Raw genomic sequence first — 19,925 nt, 5'->3', positions numbered from 1 at the left:
AATCTGTTTACATTTAAACTAATTACTGACAACAAATAATTCCTGTCCTGTTTTTTATTGTGGTAAGAACACAACATGATATCTACCCTCATCAAATTCTCTAAGTACAAAGTACAGTATTGTTAACTGTAGGTACAATGTCGTACAGCACATCTCTATAACTTATTCATCTTGTTTAACTAAAACTTTACACCTGTTGAACAGCAATACCCCATTTCCCCTTGCCCCAGACCCTGGGAACAACAATTTTACTCTGTTTCTATGAATTGATGATTTTAGATACTTCATATAAGTGGAATCATGTAGTATTTGTCCTTCTGTTATTGGCTTATTCACCTAGTATAATGTCCCCCAGGTCCATCTATATTGTCCCAAATGGTAGGATTTCTTTCCTTTTCTTTTAAGGATGAATAGAATTTCATTTTATGTATGTATATATCATATTTTCTTGATCTATTCTTCTGTAAATGAGCATTTATGCTGTTTCCATTTCTTGACTATTGTGAATAATGTTTCCATGAACATGTGAGAACAGATATATCTTTGAAATCCTGATTTCATTTCCTTCAGATAAATACACAGAAGTGGGATTTCTGGACGATATGGTAGTTCTATTTTTAATTTCTTGAGACACCTTCATACTGTTTTACATAGTGGCATATTTTACATTCTCACCAATAGTGTACAAGGGTTCATTTCTTTACCTCCTTGCTAACACTTGTTATCTCTCTCTCTCTTTTTTTTAAGATTGTCATCCTAACAGGAGTAAGATGATACTTAATTGTGGTTTTGATTTGCATTTCCCTGATTAGTGATGGTGAGCATTTTTTCACATACCTGTTGACCATTTGTATGTCTTCCTTAAAGAGATGTCTATTTAAATCCTTTTCCCATTTTTATTTTATTTTATTTTTTTATTATATGAAATTCATTGTCAAATTAGTTTCCATAAAACACCCAGCGCTCATCCCAAAAGGTGCCCTCTTCAATGCCCATCACCCACCCTCCCCTCCCTCCCACCCCCCATCAACCCTCAGTTTGTTCTCAGTTTTTAACAGTCTCTTATGCTTTGGCTCTCTCTCCCACTCTAACCTCTTTTTTTTTTCTTTCCCCTCCCCCATGGTTTTCTGTTAAGTTTCTCAGGATCCACATAAGATTGAAAACATATGGTATGTCTTTCCCTGTATGGCTTATTTCACTTAGCATAACACTCTCCAGTTCCATCCATGTTGCTACAAAGGGCCATATTTCATTCTTTCTCATTGCCATGTAGTACTCCATTGTGTATATAAACCACAATTTCTTTATCCATTCATCAGTTGATGGACATTTAGGCTCTTTCCATAATTTGGCTATTGTTGAGAGTGCTGCTATAAACATTGGGGTACAAGTGCCCCTATGCATCAGTACTCCTGTATCCCTTGGGTAAATTCCTAGCAGTGCTGTTGCTGGGTCATAGGGTAGGTCTATTTTTAATTTTTTGAGGAACCTCCACACTGTTTTCCAGAGTGGCTGCACCAGTTTGCATTCCCACCAACAGTGCAAGAGGGTTCCCGTTTCTCCACATCCTCTCCAGCATCTACAGTCTCCTGGTTTGTTCATTTTAGCCACTCTGACTGGCGTGAGGTGGTATCTGAGTGTGGTTTTGATTTGTATTTCCCTGATGAAGAGCGACGTTGAGCATCTTTTCATGTGCCTGTTGGCCATCCGGATATCTTCTTTAGAGAAGTGTCTATTCATGTTTTCTTCCCATTTCTTCACTGGATTATTTGTTTTTGGGGTGTGGAGTTTGGTGAGCTCTTTACAGATTTTGGATACTACCCTTTGTCCGATATGTCATTTGCAAATATCTTTTCCCATTCCGTTGATTGCCTTTTAGTTTTGTTGATTCTTTCCTTTGCTGTGCAGAAGCTTTTTATCTTCATGAGGCCCCAATAGTTCATTTTTGCTTTTAATTTCCTTGCCTTTGGGGATGTGTCAAATAAGAAATTGCTGCGACTGAGGTCAGAGAGGTCTTTTCCTGCTTTCTCCTCTAGGGTTTTGATGGTTTCCTGTCTCACATTCAAGTCCTTTAACCATTTTGAGCTAATTTTTGTGAATGGTGTAAGAAAGTGGTCTAGTTTCATTCTTCTGCCTGTTGCTGTCCAGTTCTCCCAGCACCATTTGTTAAAGAGACTGTCTTTTTTCCATTGGATACTCTTTCCTGCTTTGTCAAAGATTAGTTGGCCATACTTTTGTGGGTCTAGTTCTGGGGTTTCTATTCTATTCCATTGGTCTCTGTGTCTTGTTTTTATGCCAATACCATGCTGTCTTGATGATTACAGCTTTGTAGTAGAGGCTAAAGTCTGGGATTGTGATGCCTCCTGCTTTGGTCTTCTTCTTCAAAATTACTTTGGCTATTCGGGGCCTTTTGTGGTTCCATATGAATTTTAAGATTGCTTGTTCTAGCTTCGAGAAGAATGCTGGTGCAATTTTGATTGGGATTGCACTGAATGTGTAGATAGCTTTGGTATTATTGACATTTTAACAATATTTATTCTTCCAACTCATGAGCACAGAATGTTTTTCCGTTTCTTTATATCTTCTTCAATTTCCTTCATAAGCTCTCTATAGTTTTCAGCATACAGATCTTTTACATCTTTGGTTAGATTTATTCCTAAATATTTTATGCTTCTTGGTGCAGTTGTGAATGGGATCAGTTTCTTTATTTGTCTTTCTGTTGCTTCATTATTAGTGTATAAGAATGCAACTGATTTCTGTACATTGATTTTGTATCCTGCGACTTTGCTGAATTCATGCCTCAGTTCTAGCAGACTTTTGGTGGAGTCTATCGGATTTTACATGTATAATATCATGTCATCTGCAAAAAGTGAAAGCTTGACTTCATCTTTGCCAATTTTGATGCCTTCAATTTCCTTTTGTTGTCTAATTGCTGATGCTAGCACTTCCAACACTATGTTAAACAACAGCGGTGAGAGTGGACATCCCTGTCATGTTCCTGATCTCAGGGGGAAAGCTCTCAGTTTTTCCCCATTGAGGATGATATTAGCTGTAGGCTTTTCATAAATGGCTTTTATGATGTTTAAGTATGTTCCTTCTACCCCGACTTTCTCGAAGGTTTTTATTAAGAAAGGATGCTGAATTCTGTCAAATGCTTTTTCTGCATCGATTGACAGGATCATATGGTTCTTATATTTTCTTTTATTAATGTGATGTATCACAGTGATTGATTTGTGAATGTTGAACCAGCCCTGCATCCCAGGAATGAATCCCACCTGATCATGGTGAATAATTCTTTTTATATGCTGTTGAATTCGATTTGCTAGTATCTTATTGAGAATTTTTGCATCCATATTCATCAGGGATATTGGCCTGTAGTTCTCTTTTTTTGCTGGGTCTCTGTCTGGTTTAGGAATCAAAGTAATACTGGCTTCATAGAATGAGTCTGGAAGTTTTCCTCCCCTTTCTATTTTTTGGAATAGCTGGAGAAGGATAGGTATTATTTCTGCTTTAAATGTCTGGTAGAATTCCCCAGGGAAGCCATCTGGTCTTGGACTCTTATTTGTTGGGAGATTTTTGATAACTGATTGAATTTCTTCACTGGTTATGGGTCTGTTCAAGCTTTCTATTTCCTCCTGTTTGAGTTTTGCAAGTGTGTGGGTGTTTAGAAATTTGTCCATTTCTTCCAGGTTGTCCAGTTTGTTGCCATATAATTTTTCATAGTATTCCCTGATAATTGGTTGTATTTCTGGGGGATTGGTTGTAATAATTCCATTTTCATTCATGATTTTATCTATTTGGGTCATCTCCCTTTTCTTTTTGAGAAGCCTGGCTAGAGGTTTATCAATTTTGTTTATTTTTTCAAAAAACCAACTCTTGGTTTCATTGATCTGCTCTACAGTTTTTTTTTAGATTCTATATTGTTTATTTCTGCTCTGATCTTTATTATTTCTCTTCTTCTGCTAGGTTTGGGGTGTCTTTGCTGCTCTGCTTCTAGGTCCTTTAGGTGTGCTGTTAGATTTTGTATTTGGGATTTTTCTTGTTTCTTGAGATAGGCCTGGATTGCAATGTATTTTCCTCTCAGGACTGCCTTCGCTGCATCCCAAAGCGTTTGGATTGTTGTATTTTCATTTTCATTTGTTTCCATATATTTCTTAATTTCTTCTCTAATTGCCTGGTTGACCCACTCATTCGTTAGTAGGGTGTTCTTTAACCTCCATGCTTTTGGAGGTTTTCCAGACTTTTTCCTGTGGTTGATTTCAAGCCTCATTGCATTTTGGTCTCAAAGTATGCATGTAATGATCTCAATTTTTGTATACTTATGAAGGGCTGTTTTGTGACCCAGTATGTGATCTATCTTGGAGAATGTTCCATGTGCACTCGAGAAGAAAGTATATTCTGTTGCTTTGGGATGCAGAGTTCTAAATATATATGTCAAGTCCATCTGACCCAATGTATCATTCAGGGCCCTTGTTTCTTTATTGACCTGTGTCTAGATGATCTATCCATTGCTGTGAGTGGGGTGTTAAAGTCCCCTGCAATTACCACATTCTTATCAATAAGGTTGCTTATGTTTGTGAGTAATTGTTTTATATATCTGGGGGCTCCTCTATTCGGCGCATAGACATTTATAATTGTTAGCTCTTCCTGATGGATAGACCCTTTAATTATTATATAATGCCCTTCTTCATCTCTTGTTACAGCCTTTAATTTAAAGTCTAGTTTGTCTAATATAAGTGTGGCTACTCTAGCTTTCTTTTGACTTCCAGTAGTATGATAGATAGTTCTCCATCCCCTTACTTTCAATCTGAAGGTGTCCTCAGGTCTAAAATGAGTCTCTTGTAGACAGCAAATAGATGGGTCTTGTTTTTTTATCCATTCTGATACCCTATGTCTTTTGGTTGGCACATTTAGTCCATTTACGTTCAGTGTTATTATAGAAAGATATGGGTTTAGAGTCATTGTGATGTCTGTAGGTTTCATGCTGTAGCGGTGTCTCTGGTACTTTGTCTCACAGGATCCCCCTTAGGATCTCTTGTAGGGCTGGTTTAGTGGTGACGAATTCCTTCAGTTTTTGTTTGGGAAGACCTTTATCTCTCCTTCTATTCTAAATGACAGACTTGCTGGATAAAGGATTCTCGGCTGCATATTTTTTCTGTTCATCACATTGAATATCTCCTGCCATTCCTTTCTGGCCTGCCAAGTTTCAGTAGAGAGATCGGTCACGAGTCTTATAGGTCTCCCTTTATATGTTAGATCACGTTTATCTCTAGCTGCTTTCAGGATTTTCTCTTTATCCTTGTATTTTGCCAGTTCCACTATGATATGTTGTACAGATCGATTCAAGTTACGTCTGAAGGGAGTTCTCTGTGCCTCTTGGATTTCAATGTCTTTTTCCTTCCCCAGATCCTGGAAGTTCTCAGCTATTATTTCTTCAAGTACACCTTCAGCACCTTTCCCTCTCTCTTCCTCCTCTGGAATACCAATTATGCGTATATTATTTCTCTTTAGTGCATCACTTAGGTCTCTAATTTTCCTCTCATACTCCTGGATTTTTTTATCTCTCTTTTTCTCAGCTTCTTTTTCCATAACTTTATCTTCTAGTTCACCTATTCTCTCCTCTGCCTCTTCAAGCCGAGCTGTGGGCGTCTCTATTTTATTTTGCAGCTTGTTAGTAGCATTTTTTAGCTCCTCCTGACTGTGTCTTAGTGTCTTGATTTTTGTAGCAATAGATTCTCTGCTGTCCTTTATACTGTTCAAGCCTAGCGATTAATTTTATGACTATTATTCTACATTCACTTTCTGTTATATTGTTTAAATTGTTTTTGATCTGTTTGTTAGCTGTCATTATTTCCTGGAGGTTTTTTTGAGGGGAATTCTTCCGTTTTGTCATTTTGGATAGTCCCTGGAGTGGTGCGGAACAGTGGGGCACTTCTGTGCTGTCTTGAATAACTTGCGTTGGTGTGCGGGGTTGCAGTCAGACCTGATGTCTGCCCCCAGCCCACCGCCAGGGCCACAGTCAGACTGGTGTGTACTTTCTCTTCCCCTCTCTTAGGGGCAGGATTCACTGTGGGGTGGCATGGCCCGTCTAGGCTACTTGCACATTGTCAGGCTTGTGGTGCTGGGGATCTGGTGTATTAGCTGGGGTGGATCAGCAAGGTGCACGGGGCAGGAGGGGCACGCTCAGCTCGCTTTCCTTCGGAGATCCACTTCTGGAGGGGCCCTGTGGCACCAGGAGGGAGTCAGACCCACTGGAGGGATGGATCCGCAGAAGCACAGTGTTGGGTGTTTGCGTGGTGCCATCAAGTTCCCTGGCAGGAACTGGTTCCCTTTGGGATTTTGGCTGGGGGATGGGTGAGAGAGATGGCACTGGCGAGCGCCTTTGTTCCCCGCCAAGCTGCGCTCTGTCATCCTCTCCCTCCCGTTGTTCTCCAGCCCTCCCGCTCTCTGAGCAGAGCTATTAACTTCTTCGGCCCCTCTGCTTTTGCAAGCAGACTTGGGGGCTCTGCTTTGCCGGCGGGCTGCCCCTCTGCCCCGGCTCCCTCCTGCCAGTCTGTGTAGCACGCACTGCCTCTCCGCCCTTCCTACCCTCTTCCATGGACCTCTCGTCTACGCTTGGCTCCGGATAATCTGTTCTGCTAGTCTTCTGGCGATTTGCTGAGTTATTTAGGCAGGTGTGGGTGGAATCTAAGTGATCTGCAGGACGTGGTGAGCCCAGCGTCCTCCTACACCGCCATCTTCCCAGAAGCCCCCTTTTCCCATTTTTAAATTGTGTTATAGTGGTCTCCCCTTATCTGTAAGTATATACATTCCAAGACCCTCAGTGGATACCTGAAACTACAGATAGTACTGCCTTATCTGTAAGGATATACATTCCAAGACCTCCAGTGGATACATGAAACTGCAAATAGTACTGAATGCTATCTATACTATACGTTTCCTATACATCCATACTATTATTAAGTTTAATTTATAAATTAAGCACAGTGAGAGATTAATAACAACTAACAATAAAATAGAACAATTATAACAATATATTGTAATAAATGTTATGGGACTGTATTCTCTCCCTTTCTCAAAATATCTTCTTGTGATGAGGTGAGATGACAAAATGCCTCTGTGACAAGATGAAGTGAGATGAACAGTATAGGCCTTGTGATGTAGTGTTAGGCTACTGTTGACCTTCTGACAATGTGTCAGACAAAGGATCATCTGCATCTGGACAGCAGTTGATTACAGGTAACTAAAATTGTGGAAAGTTAAACTGTGGGTAAGGGGGGACTACTTGATTTTTTTTGTTTTGCTAGTGAGTTGTAGGACCTCCGTATATATTTTGGATATTAAGCTTTTACCAGATATATGGTATGCAAGTATCTCACATCTTGTAAGTTGCTTTTTCACTCAGCAAAATTTGTGGGATGCAGCAAAAACAATATTAAGAGGAATTTTATAGTGATAAATGCCTACTAAAAAAAGGAAAAGCTCCCAAATAGGTAACACAAATTCATACTTCAAGAAACTAGCAAAAGAAGAACAAAGTAAGCCAAAAGTTAGCAGAAGGAAGTAACTAATAAAGATCAGAGCAGAAGTATAAAGATCGGAAGTAAGCAAAATAGAGAATAGAAAAAAATCAACAATACTGAACTGGTTTTTCAAAGAGATAAACAAAATTGACAAACCCTTGACTAAGAAAAAAAGATGAGTCAAATAAATAAGATCAGAAATGCAAAAGAGGACATAACAACTGATGCCACAGAAATAAAAAGGATTATGAGAGATTATTATGAATAATTAAATGCCAACAAATTGGATAAACTATTAGAAATGGATAGGAACACACAACCTATCAAGAGTGAATCATGAATAAATAGAAAATTTGAAGAGAGCAATAATGAGTAAGGCGACTGATTCAATAATCAAAATCAAAGAAAATCCCAGGACCAGATGCCTTCACTGGTGAATTCTCCCAAACTGATAATTAATACCCAGCCTCCAATCCTTTTTAAATGCTTCTAAAATACTGCAAAGGAGGGAACACTTCCAAACTGATACTGGCAAAAGATGGGCAGAACACTATCTCCACCTTTTGTTACCTGCCCTTGTGTAGTCTTGCTGATGCTGGATGAGACTGCAGGATTAAGGGTGAAGGCCCAATTTCCTGCTGGGAGTAAAGTGGATTGCTAAATGGCTCCAGCTTGTATCACTTTGTTCAGTCTCATTGATGCTGTGTGGGGTGGAGGCTTAAATGGCTGCTGGAACCTGCTGATACTACCATTGCCAGGGAATCAGGGCGCTGCCACCTTCTGCAAGATGGGGAAGAGAAGATTAGCTTCCTACTGTGCCCCTCCTATACTGCCAGAGGCAGGTGTGGAAATTTGAGTGCTGATGCCTACTTCTGTGGGGGCAAGGGCAGGATGGGATGAGAGATCAACTTCCTGTTCTGACCTACTGAAACCATGCTGGGAGGGGTACTGTTTTACAATTGGTGTTTGGGTGGAATATGGTAGATATTGCCAAAAAGGTTTTCTATTGTTATGTCACTCTTTCACTAAGGAGAACAGGCTTTTTTGGAATCTTTTTTAGAATCTGCCTTTTGGTGGGTTTGTTTTCAAGGCTTATGAAATGTTCTGTCCAGGATAGAGGAAAGGCAACAAAGACACCCTTATGAAATGTTCTGTCCAGGATAGAGGGAAGGCAACAAAGACACCCAGGGAACTCACTAATGTGTTCTTCTTCAAGTCTAAAGGTACCTTTGTAGTATGCCTTCTTTTTAATTCCTTTCAGAGTCTTTCTACGCTTTTTTTTGTGTGCTATATCCAGAGATTTTTTCTTTTATGGGTAGGTCCTGGGAGGAGTAGGGCTACTTTACTTTGGCAGAACTGAGCTTCTCTGCAATGGTTTATTTTTAATGAAAGGATGGCAAAATTGAACTCTCATTGTGAAAATATTTTTAATTGGAGTAGTTACTTGTATTTGTTCACAGATTTGTATTTAGAATGTAAGGAAAAAGTCTAAACTTTTCCATTTCTTTAAGAAATGAGAGAGAAATTTCATAACTTTCAAGGTTGTGATTACTGCCATTTAGGTATTATGAATAAACTATGAACACTTCATTGGCGACATGAGGAAAAACTTATAAAGTTATAGGTTCTCCTCAAAATAATCTATAAATTCAGTGAAATCCCAATAGACATCTCCACATCCGTATTAAAAGGAATGTTAGTGGAGTACTGTCATCAACTTGGCAGAATAGAAAGCCCCAAATCCCCTTTACCCCATGGAGACATGACCATAACATTGCACAGATCAATTGCTTTCATGAAAACCAGTTAAGAAGCTCCTGACATATGAAGTATATGTCCAAGAAGAACTACATTGCAGACAGAAAATTGATGGTATTTACTCACCAAAGCTCCCACCTCTGGTACAGCACAGTGTGATAGTGAGAACATTTCCAACATCTGGCCTCTTCTCAGGGAGGGAAAGAGAAGAGTGGAATATACATCCAACATTCTGACTTTTCAGGGGGTTGCATCAGGGACTAGAGTTCTCTTACATGAATCAAAACACTGACAAGAATTGGCACCAGGTTGGGGACTTCTGAGAACAAAGGAAATCACGTCTAACACCAAATAATCCACAGTACTGAAGATAGACACTAGGTAGAGCTCATGCCACAGCTTGGTACAACACCAGCAAGGCTTTAGTACTGCAAACAGACATCAGAGGAAATTGCTGAGTAGAAAGAAACAGGAAAACCTCTTCAACTACAACATTTTGCACACAAGCCCAGAAAAGATGCATCCCCAGAAAAGGCTTGAGAGGTCTCCAAAACTCAAGCTCAGCTTACTGGTGAAGATCTTCCTTATACAAAGCCAGACTATAAAGACTTTCACATGTGAAAGTCCCAATTTAAAATAAGAAGACATACAAAGAAACAGGGAAATATGGCCAAATTAAAGGAACAAAATAAATTTCCAGAAACTTACACTAAAGAAATGGAGATATATGAGTTACCAGACAAAGAAATTTAAAACAACTGTCATAAGGATGCTCAGTGAACTAAAAGAGAGCACAATTTTTCTTGCATAAAATTTCTAAGTGATTTGTATAGATACTTTGCACTAAAAGGAGAGCATAAATCCCTACACCTAAAGTATAGGCTGCTGAGTGTAGTGAATTTCTTTTCCCAAATACAGTATGTCAAGGGGAATGGAGACAAAAACCAACTTTCCATTGGAGAAATCTCACAAATTCCACTTCAGCTAAGTGATCAATGTCAGTAGCAATAGTGATGTCATGTTGAGAGTATATTAACCTTTGATACAAAGTGATGAAAATGCGAATTTATCTGTTGTATTCCTCAAAAAAGAAAAACAATAATTCTAGTTTAATCATGATTTAAAAATTATAAAAAATTCCAATAGAAGGGTATTCTGCAAAACACTTGACCTATATGCTTTAAAACTGTCAAGGTCATCACCAATAAGAAAAATCTGAGGCATTTTCACAGCCAAGAGGGTCCTTAGGAGACATAACAAATAAATACAAGTATCCTGGATGAGATCTGGAAGCAGAAACACATCAGGTAAAATCCAAGGAAATTTGAATAAGGTATATACTTTAGTAAATAATAAAGTGATAATATTGGTTTATTAATTACAATGAATGTACCATAATAAGATAAGAAGTTAATAATAGGGGAAACCATGTGAGGGGGTATATGGGAACTCTGCACTACCTTCTCAGTTCTAATGTGAATGTACAGCTATTCTCAAAGTCAATTTTCTTTCTTTCTTAAAAGTTTGTATTTAGTGTTCTCCTTGGCAGCTCATAAACTAAGATTGGAATGATACAGAGATTAGCATGGCCCCTGTGCAAGGATGACATGTAAATTTGTGAAGTATTTCATATTTTTGAAGACATAATGGTCAAAACATTTGGGATGCAGCAAAAGCAGTCCTAAGAGGGAAATATATAGCAATACAGGCGTATATCAAGAAGCAACAAAAATATCAAATAAATAACCTAACCTTACACCTGAAAGAGCTAGAAAAAGAACAAGTGAAGCCTAAAGCCAACAGAACAAAGGAAATACTTAAGTTTAGGGCAAATAAATGATATAGAAGCTAAAAAAAAAAATAGTAGAACAGATCAATGAAACCAGAAGCCAGTGCTTTGAAAAAATTAACAAGATTGATAAGCCCCTAGCCAGACTTATCAAAAAGAAAAGAAAAACAACTCAAATAAAATCACAACTGAGAGCAGGGCCATAACAACCAACTCCATAGAGATACATACAATTATAAGAGAATATTATGAAAAATTATATGCCAATGAGTTAGACAAACTGGAAAAGTGGATAAATTCCTAGAGACATACAAAACTGAAACAGGAAGAAATAGAAAAATTAAACAGACCCAGAGACAGCAAGGAAATTGAATCAGTAGTCCAAAATCTCCCAACAAACAAAAGTCCAGGGCCAGATGGCTTCACAGGGGAATTATACCACACATTTAAATAAGAGTTAACACCTGTTCCAAAAAACTGAAATGGAAGGAAAACTTCCAAATTCATTCTATGAGGCCAGTATTACCCTGATTCCAAAACAAGAAAAAGACTTCACTTAAAAAGAGAACTACATGGATGTTAAGATTCTCAATAAAATACTAACAAATCAAATCCAACAGTACATTAAAAGAATCATTCACCACAATCAAGTGGGATTTATTCCTGGGCTTAAAGGGTGGTTCAATATTTGCAAATAAATTTAATACACCACATTAATAAAAGAAAGGATAAGTACCATATGATCCTTTCAATAGATACAGAAAAAGCATTTGACAAAGTATAACATCCATTCTTGATAAAAAACCCTCAACAAAGTAGGGATAGAGGGAACATACCAAAACACCATAAAAGCCATATATGGAAAACCCACAGCTAATATCATCCTCAATGGGGAAAAGCTGAGAGCCTTTCCTCTACAGTCAGGAAGAAGATAGGGATGTCCACTTTCACCACTGTTTTTTAACGTAGTACTGGAAGTCCTAGCCTCAGCAATCAGACATCAAAAAGAAATAAAAGGCCAAACCTGCAAGGAAGAAGACAAACTTTCCCTATTTGCAGATGATATGACACTCTATATACAAAACCCACAGACTACCAAAAAATTGCTAGAACTATACGTGAATTCAGTAAAGTCACAGGATACAAAATCAACATACAGATATCTGTTGCATTTCTATATACCAATAATGAAGCAGCAGAAAGAGAAATCAAGGAAGTGATACCATTTAAAATGGTACCCAAACCCATAAGATATCTAGGAATAAACCTAACCAAAGAGATAAAAGATCTGTACTCTGAAAACTATAAAACACGTATGAAAGAGATTGAAGATGACACAAAGAAATGGAAAGATATTCCATGCTCATGAACTGGAAGAACAGATATTGTTAACATGCCTATACTACCCAAAGCAATCTGCACATTTAATGCAATCCCTATCAAAATACCACCAGCATTTTTCACAGAGCTAGAACAAACAATGCTAAAATTTGTATGGAACTACAAAAGACACTAAATAGTTAAAACAATCTTGAAAAAGGAGGCATAAGAGTTCCGGACTTCAAGTTATATTACAGAGCTGTAGTGATCAAGACAGTGTGGTACCAGCACAAAAATGGCCACATAGATCAATTAGAACATAACAGAAAACCCAGAAATAATCCCACAACTACATGGTCAACTAATATTCAACAAAGGAGGAAAGAATATCCAATGGGAAAGGACAGTCTCCTCAATAAGTGGTGTTGGGAAAACTGGACAGCAACATGCAAAAAATGAAACTGGACCACTTACACCATACACAATTCAAAATGGATGAAAGACTTAAATGTGGGACAGGAAACCATCAAAATCCTAGAGGATAATACAGGCAGTAACCTCTTTGACACTGGCTATAGCAACTTCTTTCTAGATATGTCTCCTGAAGTAAGGGAAACAAAACAAAAATAAACTATTGGGACTACATCAAAATTAAAAGCTTCTGCACAGTGAAGGAAACAGTCAATAAAACTAAAAGGCAGCCTATAGAATCAGAGAAGATACTTGCAAATGAAATATCTGACAAAGGGTTAGTATATAAAATATATAAAGAACTTATCAAATCAACACCCAAAAACCAAATAATCCAGTTAAAAATGGGCAGAAGACAAGAATAGGTATTTTTCTAAAAAAGAAATATAGCTAAAAGAAATATGGCTAATATAGACACATTAAAAAATGCTCAACATCACTCATCAACAGGGAAATACGAAACAAAACTAGAATGAGATTTTACCTCATACCAGTCAGAATGGCTAAAATTAACAAGACAGGAGACAATAGGTGTTGGAGAGGATGTGGAAAAAGGGGAACCCTCTTACATTGTTGGTGGGAATGCAAAGTAGTGAAGCCACTCTGGAAAACAATATAGAGTTTCCTCAAAAAGTTACAAATAGAACTACCTTACCATCCAGCAATTGTACTACTAGGTATTTACCCAAACGATACAAAAATACTGAATTGAAGGGACACATGCATCCTGACATTTATAGCATCATTATCAATAATAGCTAAATTATGGAAAGAGCCGAAACGTCCACCAACTGATGAATAAAGAAGTTGTGTGTGTGTGTGTGTGTGTGTGTGTGTGTGTGTGTATAAAGGAATTATATAATGTAATGGAATTATATAATGGAATATTACTCAGCCATAAAAAAGAAATGAAATCTTGCCATTTGCAATGTGGATGGAACTAGAAAGTATTATGCTAGGCGAAATAAGTCAGAGAAAGACAAAAATATGATTTCACTCATATGTGGAATTTAAGAAACAAAAATGAACATAGGTTAAAAAAAAAGGGAGTCAAGCCAAGAAACAGACTTTAACTATAGAGAACAAACCAATGGTTGCCAAAGGGGAGGTGGGCGGAGGTGAGGGGCTAAATAGGTGATGGGTATTAAGGAGTGCACTTGTTGTGATGAGCACTGGGTATTGTATGGAAGTGATGAATCACTGAATTCTACACCTGAAACTCATATTACACTGGAACTTAAATAAAAATTTGGAGAAGGAAAAACAAAGTTTTTATTTAAATTCCCCTTAGTTAACATACGGTGTAATATTAGTTTCAGGAGTACAATACAGTGATTAAACACTTCCTTCCATACAACACCTGGTGCTCATCACAATAAAGTCTATTTTAAAAACCTCTTAAATAAGAAATCTCCAGGCCAAGATAATTTCATTGAAGAATTCTGCTAAATGTTTAATGAAACATTAATACAAATTATATACAATCTTTTCCACAAAATAGAAGTGGAGAGAACACTTCCTAATTTTTTATGAAGTTAATATTAGACTGATACAAAAGCTTAACACAGAATAAAAAAGAAAACTATATACCAATATCCATCATGAATATTGATGAAAATTCCTTATAAAATGTCAGCAAATGTAATTCAGCAATGTAGAATAATAATTACATACAATGGGGTTTATTTCAGTGATGAAAGTCTGGTTCAATATGTAAAAATCTGTCATTTTAACCCATCATGCTAACAGGCTAAAAAATGAAAATTATATGATCCTATCAATCTATGCAGAATAAAAACAAAAAAATTCAACACTTGTACATGATAAAAAATAAAACAAGATCCACATATGAGTGAAAACATATGATATCTGTCCTCTGACTTATTTCTCTCAGCATAATATCTTCCAGTTCCATCCACATTGCTGCAAATGGCATGAGTGAGCACTGGGTGTTGTATGTAAGCCAATTTGACAATAAATTATATTCATAAAAAAATAAAACATTCCGAACAATTCAAATAGAAGAGAACTTTCTCAACTTTATGAAGAGCATTGTATTAGTGTCCTATGACTGCTGTAACCACAAATGCAGTAGCTTAAAACCAGAAATTCATGGTCTCTAAGTTCTCAAGGCTAGAAGTCTGAAATCAAGGTGTTGTTAGTAGGGCCATGCTCCTTCTAAAGCCTAGAGAGAAAAATCTTTTCTGGCCTTTTCTGGCTTCTGGTATCCCTAGGCATTCCTTGGCCTGTGGCAGCATAAAGCCTGCCTTCATTGTTACTTGGTATTCTTCCTAAATATATCTCTGTATCTGTATCTCCTCTTCTTATAAGGGCACCAGTCATATTGGATTAGGGCCCACTCTAATGACTTCATCTTAACTTGATTATATTTGCAAAGACCCTATTTTAACACCTTCAGGTACCATGGGTTAAGACTTTATCTTTTTTGGGGGGGACACAATTCAACCCAAATAGTCCACTCTCTGGCTCTCCATAACATATATATTAATCATTTCATTTTTAAGAGTCGTGTTTTAAAGTTTCCTACTGTATGTATGGATTTTTAATTTGTTGCAGTTCTAGCAGATTCTATCTATAAATTAAAATTTTTGCTTTGGGGTGCATAAAAGTTTGTTATGAGTGGTTCCTTTTATATTTTAAAATAGTCCTGTAAATCCACGGAAATCTAGTCACCATGAATTTTATTTTGTCTGATATTAAAATCGCTATACTTATTTGGTTCTTTCTTTCACATATGCCAGATTTATCTTTTCCTGTCTTTGTATAATGCTTTTAAAAGGACAGGCATACCCCTTCTGCCATGTGAGGTTACATTAAGAAGATGGCTGTCAATGAGGAATCAGGCTCTCAACAGACACTAAAGCTACTAGTGCCATAATCTTGAACTTCCCAACCTCCAGAACTGTGAGAAATAAATTTCCGTTGTTTATAAAATCAGTACAGGCATACCTTGGAGATATTGCAGGTTCAGCTCTAGGCCACGGTAATAAAGTAAATATTACAATAAAGCAAGTCAAATGAATTTTTTGTTGTCTTGGTGCTTATAAAAGTTAATACTATACTGTAGTCTACTAAGTGTGCATTATGTCTAAAAAATGGGCATAGCTTAATTAAAAAATACGTTATTGCTAAAAATGCTAATCATCTGAGCTTTCAGTGAGTCATAATCACTGATCACAGATCACCATAACAAATATGGTAATTATGAAGAAGTTTGAAATATTGTGAGAATTAACAAAATGTGACAGAGACACAAAGTGAGCAAATGTTGCTGGAAAAATGACAGACTAGCTTGATGCAGGGTTGCCACAAACTTTCAATTTGTATAAACTGCAGTATCTGAGAAGTGCAAAAGAGTCAGATGCAATAAAGTGAGGTATGCCTGTAATATACATACATTAAACATCAGTTGGTTTTCTTCGTGAAATATTTAATATTAAAGGAATTCTTAAGTTTCATTTCACTAAACCTCCCATAGTGCTACTCTCCTACCTTTATATGCAACTATTTCAACAGTTTAGTGTATACCTACCCTTCGAGTCCTTTTATCTGTGCATTTACCAGTAATCGCGTATTAAGAAGAAACATACATCTTTTTCTTTTTTTTTCCCCTTGATATCGTTTTTAATAGACTTAAATTACATCTATTTGGGACTAGTAACACCATTCTTTGGTGGTGGCTCATTATAAGATATTGTATTAGAAATCTGTAAATTAAGGAACTGTTTCTTATGATATGCACCATTTTCCTGATTGGCATGTTCATCCAGAGATTTTCTTATATAGTTCTTTAATTCTTCAATTCCTTCTCCCGTAATTGCAGAGATGGGGATGATGTGTTGGAACTCCACAGTCCTCTCTGGAATCATGTTTTTCTTAAATAAATGCAAAAAGCTTTAGGATTCTGGAGTTGATTCATCAGTACATGGAACATATCTTGGGCACCTGGCAAGTCCATTTTATTAACTGCCAGGAGTGCAGGTTTTGTCTGAAGTTCCTCTTTGTACAATTCCAACTCTTTTGTAAGAAGTATTATGGTTTCAAAGGCAGTTCTGTATTGAGTTTGGGAAGAAAGCTGAAATCCAGAAATGTTGACAACAAAAAGTAGTTGTCTAGTTCTTTCTATATGCTTGAGGAATTTGGGGCCCATTCCTTTGTTCATATGCGCTCCTTCTATTAAACCAGGAAGATCAGCTACTGATATCTCTCTGAAATCATTATACACAATCTTTCCAAGTTCAGGCTTTAATGTTGTAAATGCATAATCTGCGATTGCAGGTTTTGCATGAGAAACCTGACTTAGCAAAGAGGATTTTCCTGCATTTGGGAATCCTACTAGGCCTATATCAGCTATAAGTTTTAGATCAAGGTGAATGACTCGTTTCTGGCCTTTCAATGGTAAGAAATTTGTAAGTAATTTACCACCAAGACCTCCTTCAGCTACCAAAATTCTGTCCTTTTCTTTATTGAGTTCTCCTATAATTTTACCATTTTCATCAGTTACTGAAATACCCACAGGTACAGGAATTTCACAGTCTTTTCCTCTGGAGCCTTTCAGTGCATTAACACGACTATTTGCTCCTTCTCCAGCCACAAACCGTTTCCGAGGATATTTGTCTTTAAGTTGTTTTAAAGTCATTTTCTTATGGGCTACAACCCAGACGTCACCACCTTTTCAACCTTCTCCACCTAAACGAGGGTAACCCATTCCACCACTTCCTCCCCTGGTGAAGAGTCTTAGGTTATCAATGAAGTTTCCATACTTTCTGAACCACACGCTACCGCACCGCACCATGACTGTGACGTGCTAGGGCTGACTCCCTCGAAAGTGTACCTACAACATCTTTTTCAATGTGCGTTTTATAATGCATCACACATGTTTTCACCTGATTTTTAAAAAAAAAATTTTGAGTATAATTGACACACAATATTACATTAGTTACAGGTGTACAACATAGTGATTCAACTTTTCTATATGTTATACTGTGCTCACCATAAGTATCACTACCATCTGTCACCATACAATGCTACTACAATACCACTGACTATATTCCCTGTGCTGTATCTTTTATTGTCATGACTTATTCATTCCATAACTGGAAGCCTGTACCTCCCACTCCCTTTCACCCACTTTGCTCACCTCCTCACCACCTCCCCTCTGGCAACCCTGTTTGTCCTCTGTATTTATAGGTCTGCTTCTGCTTTTTATTTGCTTATTATTATTATTTTTTTTGTATTCCATGTATGAGTGAAATCACATGGTATTTCTCAGTCTGACTTATCGCACTTAGTGTAATATCCTCTAGGTCCATCCATGTCATTGCAAATGGCATGATCTCATCCTTTTTATGGCTGCATAATATTCCATGCTCTTCATTCCAATATACATACCAAATCTTCCTTACCCTTTTGTCTATTGATGGACACTTAGGTTGCCTCAATATTTTGACTACTGTAAACAATGCTGCAATAAACATAGAGGTGCATATATCTTTTCAAATTAGTGTTTTGATTTTCTTTGGGTAAATACCAACCAGTAGTGGAGTTATTGGATCATACAGTATTTCTATTTTTGACTTTTTGAGGAATCTCCATACTGTTTTCAACAGCAGATGTGACCTGATTTTATTTTACTATTTTTCTGTGTTAGTACATTTATATTGGTCTCATCTTTGTAATAGATACATAGAATTTAATTTCTGAATATACCATCATTTACTTTGTTATTCCTCCTTTTGTGGCAGGTTTGATTTTATCAGTTTTTATTTGTCATGACATAATTTAATACAGACAAATCCTGTAAATATTTCTTTTCCTTAAACATACAGGTATTTTGAGTGACAAGGTTATGGTTCTAGGCTCTGGCTCTAAAGATAATTTAGGATGTCAGAGGATGGAGAATTTAATCTTATGACTTATATGACAATATAATTTCTACAATAACTGAGATGCAGTACATATTCCACAGAGGCAGAGATCTTCAGCAAAGGCATGTGCTGGCAGGGACGTCTGAAAACCAGCTTCTGGTATTTGGAGTTCCCAGTAACCCTTGTCTGTGTGTTTATGAGTAAGGGTTCTAGCTGCAGGTAGATGGAAGTGTTCTGATCCCTTCTGCCATGTCATTCATACCTGAGGCACTTACTATAGGGATACAAAAATGTCTCAGATATGCTTGGATTCTCCCCCTCGTTGAGAACTGGCATCATTAGGTGCCATGTGAAAATGAGAGTGGAATTAGGATTGGGTGATTCTGAGATCCCCTTTAGACCCAGCATATGTTATAAACATCTTGTATGAGTATGCTGAGCTGGGGCTGGAACACAGGTGTGTGCCTGACAGGAAAGCTAAACTTGTCAACTTTTCTATTTAAATGGATTCCCTGATTCCCTAAACCATTGTACAGAAATATTTTCCCTTCAATGTATATCCCTACAGTATGTTTCTGGTGTTTATTGTAATATTTATTCATTCATTTATTGGATGGGGAGGCTCAAGTATCTGAGGTAGAGATTAAAATTTTGCCTCTGAAGATGAACTTGTACTATCCAGTTGCCATAGAAAACTGATGTCAACCGTAGAAACATGATGTACTTTTTGGTTTCTATGACACCTGAAATATGTTATCTTATCCTGTGAGGAAAAATATTTAAATTGGATGTTTACAGGCAAAAAGTGTATGATACTTGCATCAAAATAAGATAATTTGGGTGTCTCCCATCACCACGAGTGTGTGCATATGTGAGGGTGTTGCGGGGACAGTTATTAAATATATGATTGCAAATGTAAAGGCTGATTACTCCTGTTTTGAAAGGAGGCTGGCAGTCACTGCAGAGAACAGACTGAAGAGGCTGAGTCACTAGTTATTCCATTTCCTCCCTTGTTTTTGTGTCCTTGGATGACACGCCATAGTATGAGGGCTCTGTGATCTTGGACTCTATAAAGCCAAAGTCTGTAAACTGTTTTTGACTATGCACCACTCTCCATGAAATATTTTTGCAGTAGCTGTGAAAGATGTATTTTCATTTATATCTTTGTATATTAAG

The 19,925-nt window shown here is 37.2% G+C and overlaps 2 protein-coding genes and 1 non-coding gene across 6 annotated transcripts in view; 1 reads left to right on the top strand and 2 right to left on the bottom strand.

Moving 5' to 3' along the window:
* Nucleotides 1-19,925, bottom strand: part of LOC125931884 (small ubiquitin-related modifier 2-like) — a 145,001-nt gene that overhangs the window by 28,977 nt on the left and 96,099 nt on the right. The gene's annotated exons all lie outside the window — the stretch shown is intronic.
* LOC125932411 (U6 spliceosomal RNA) lies at nucleotides 10,815-10,918 on the top strand. The gene has a single exon (XR_007460585.1). It is a non-coding gene; the product is annotated as a U6 spliceosomal RNA (small nuclear RNA).
* LOC125931883 (GTP-binding protein 10-like) lies at nucleotides 16,497-17,682 on the bottom strand. Its single transcript, XM_049644152.1, is given in 2 exon segments — nucleotides 16,497-16,777; nucleotides 16,780-17,682. Coding segments are annotated over 2 exon segments (1,149 nt in total). The 5' UTR covers nucleotides 17,678-17,682; the 3' UTR covers nucleotides 16,497-16,526.

The sequence above is a fragment of the Panthera uncia genome, chromosome X (genome assembly GCF_023721935.1).
Source record: "Panthera uncia isolate 11264 chromosome X, Puncia_PCG_1.0, whole genome shotgun sequence".
Taxonomy (NCBI): Eukaryota; Metazoa; Chordata; class Mammalia; order Carnivora; family Felidae; genus Panthera; species Panthera uncia.
The sequence above is the reverse complement of the archived record's forward strand: the minus strand, read 5'-3'. Positions and strand labels throughout refer to the sequence as shown.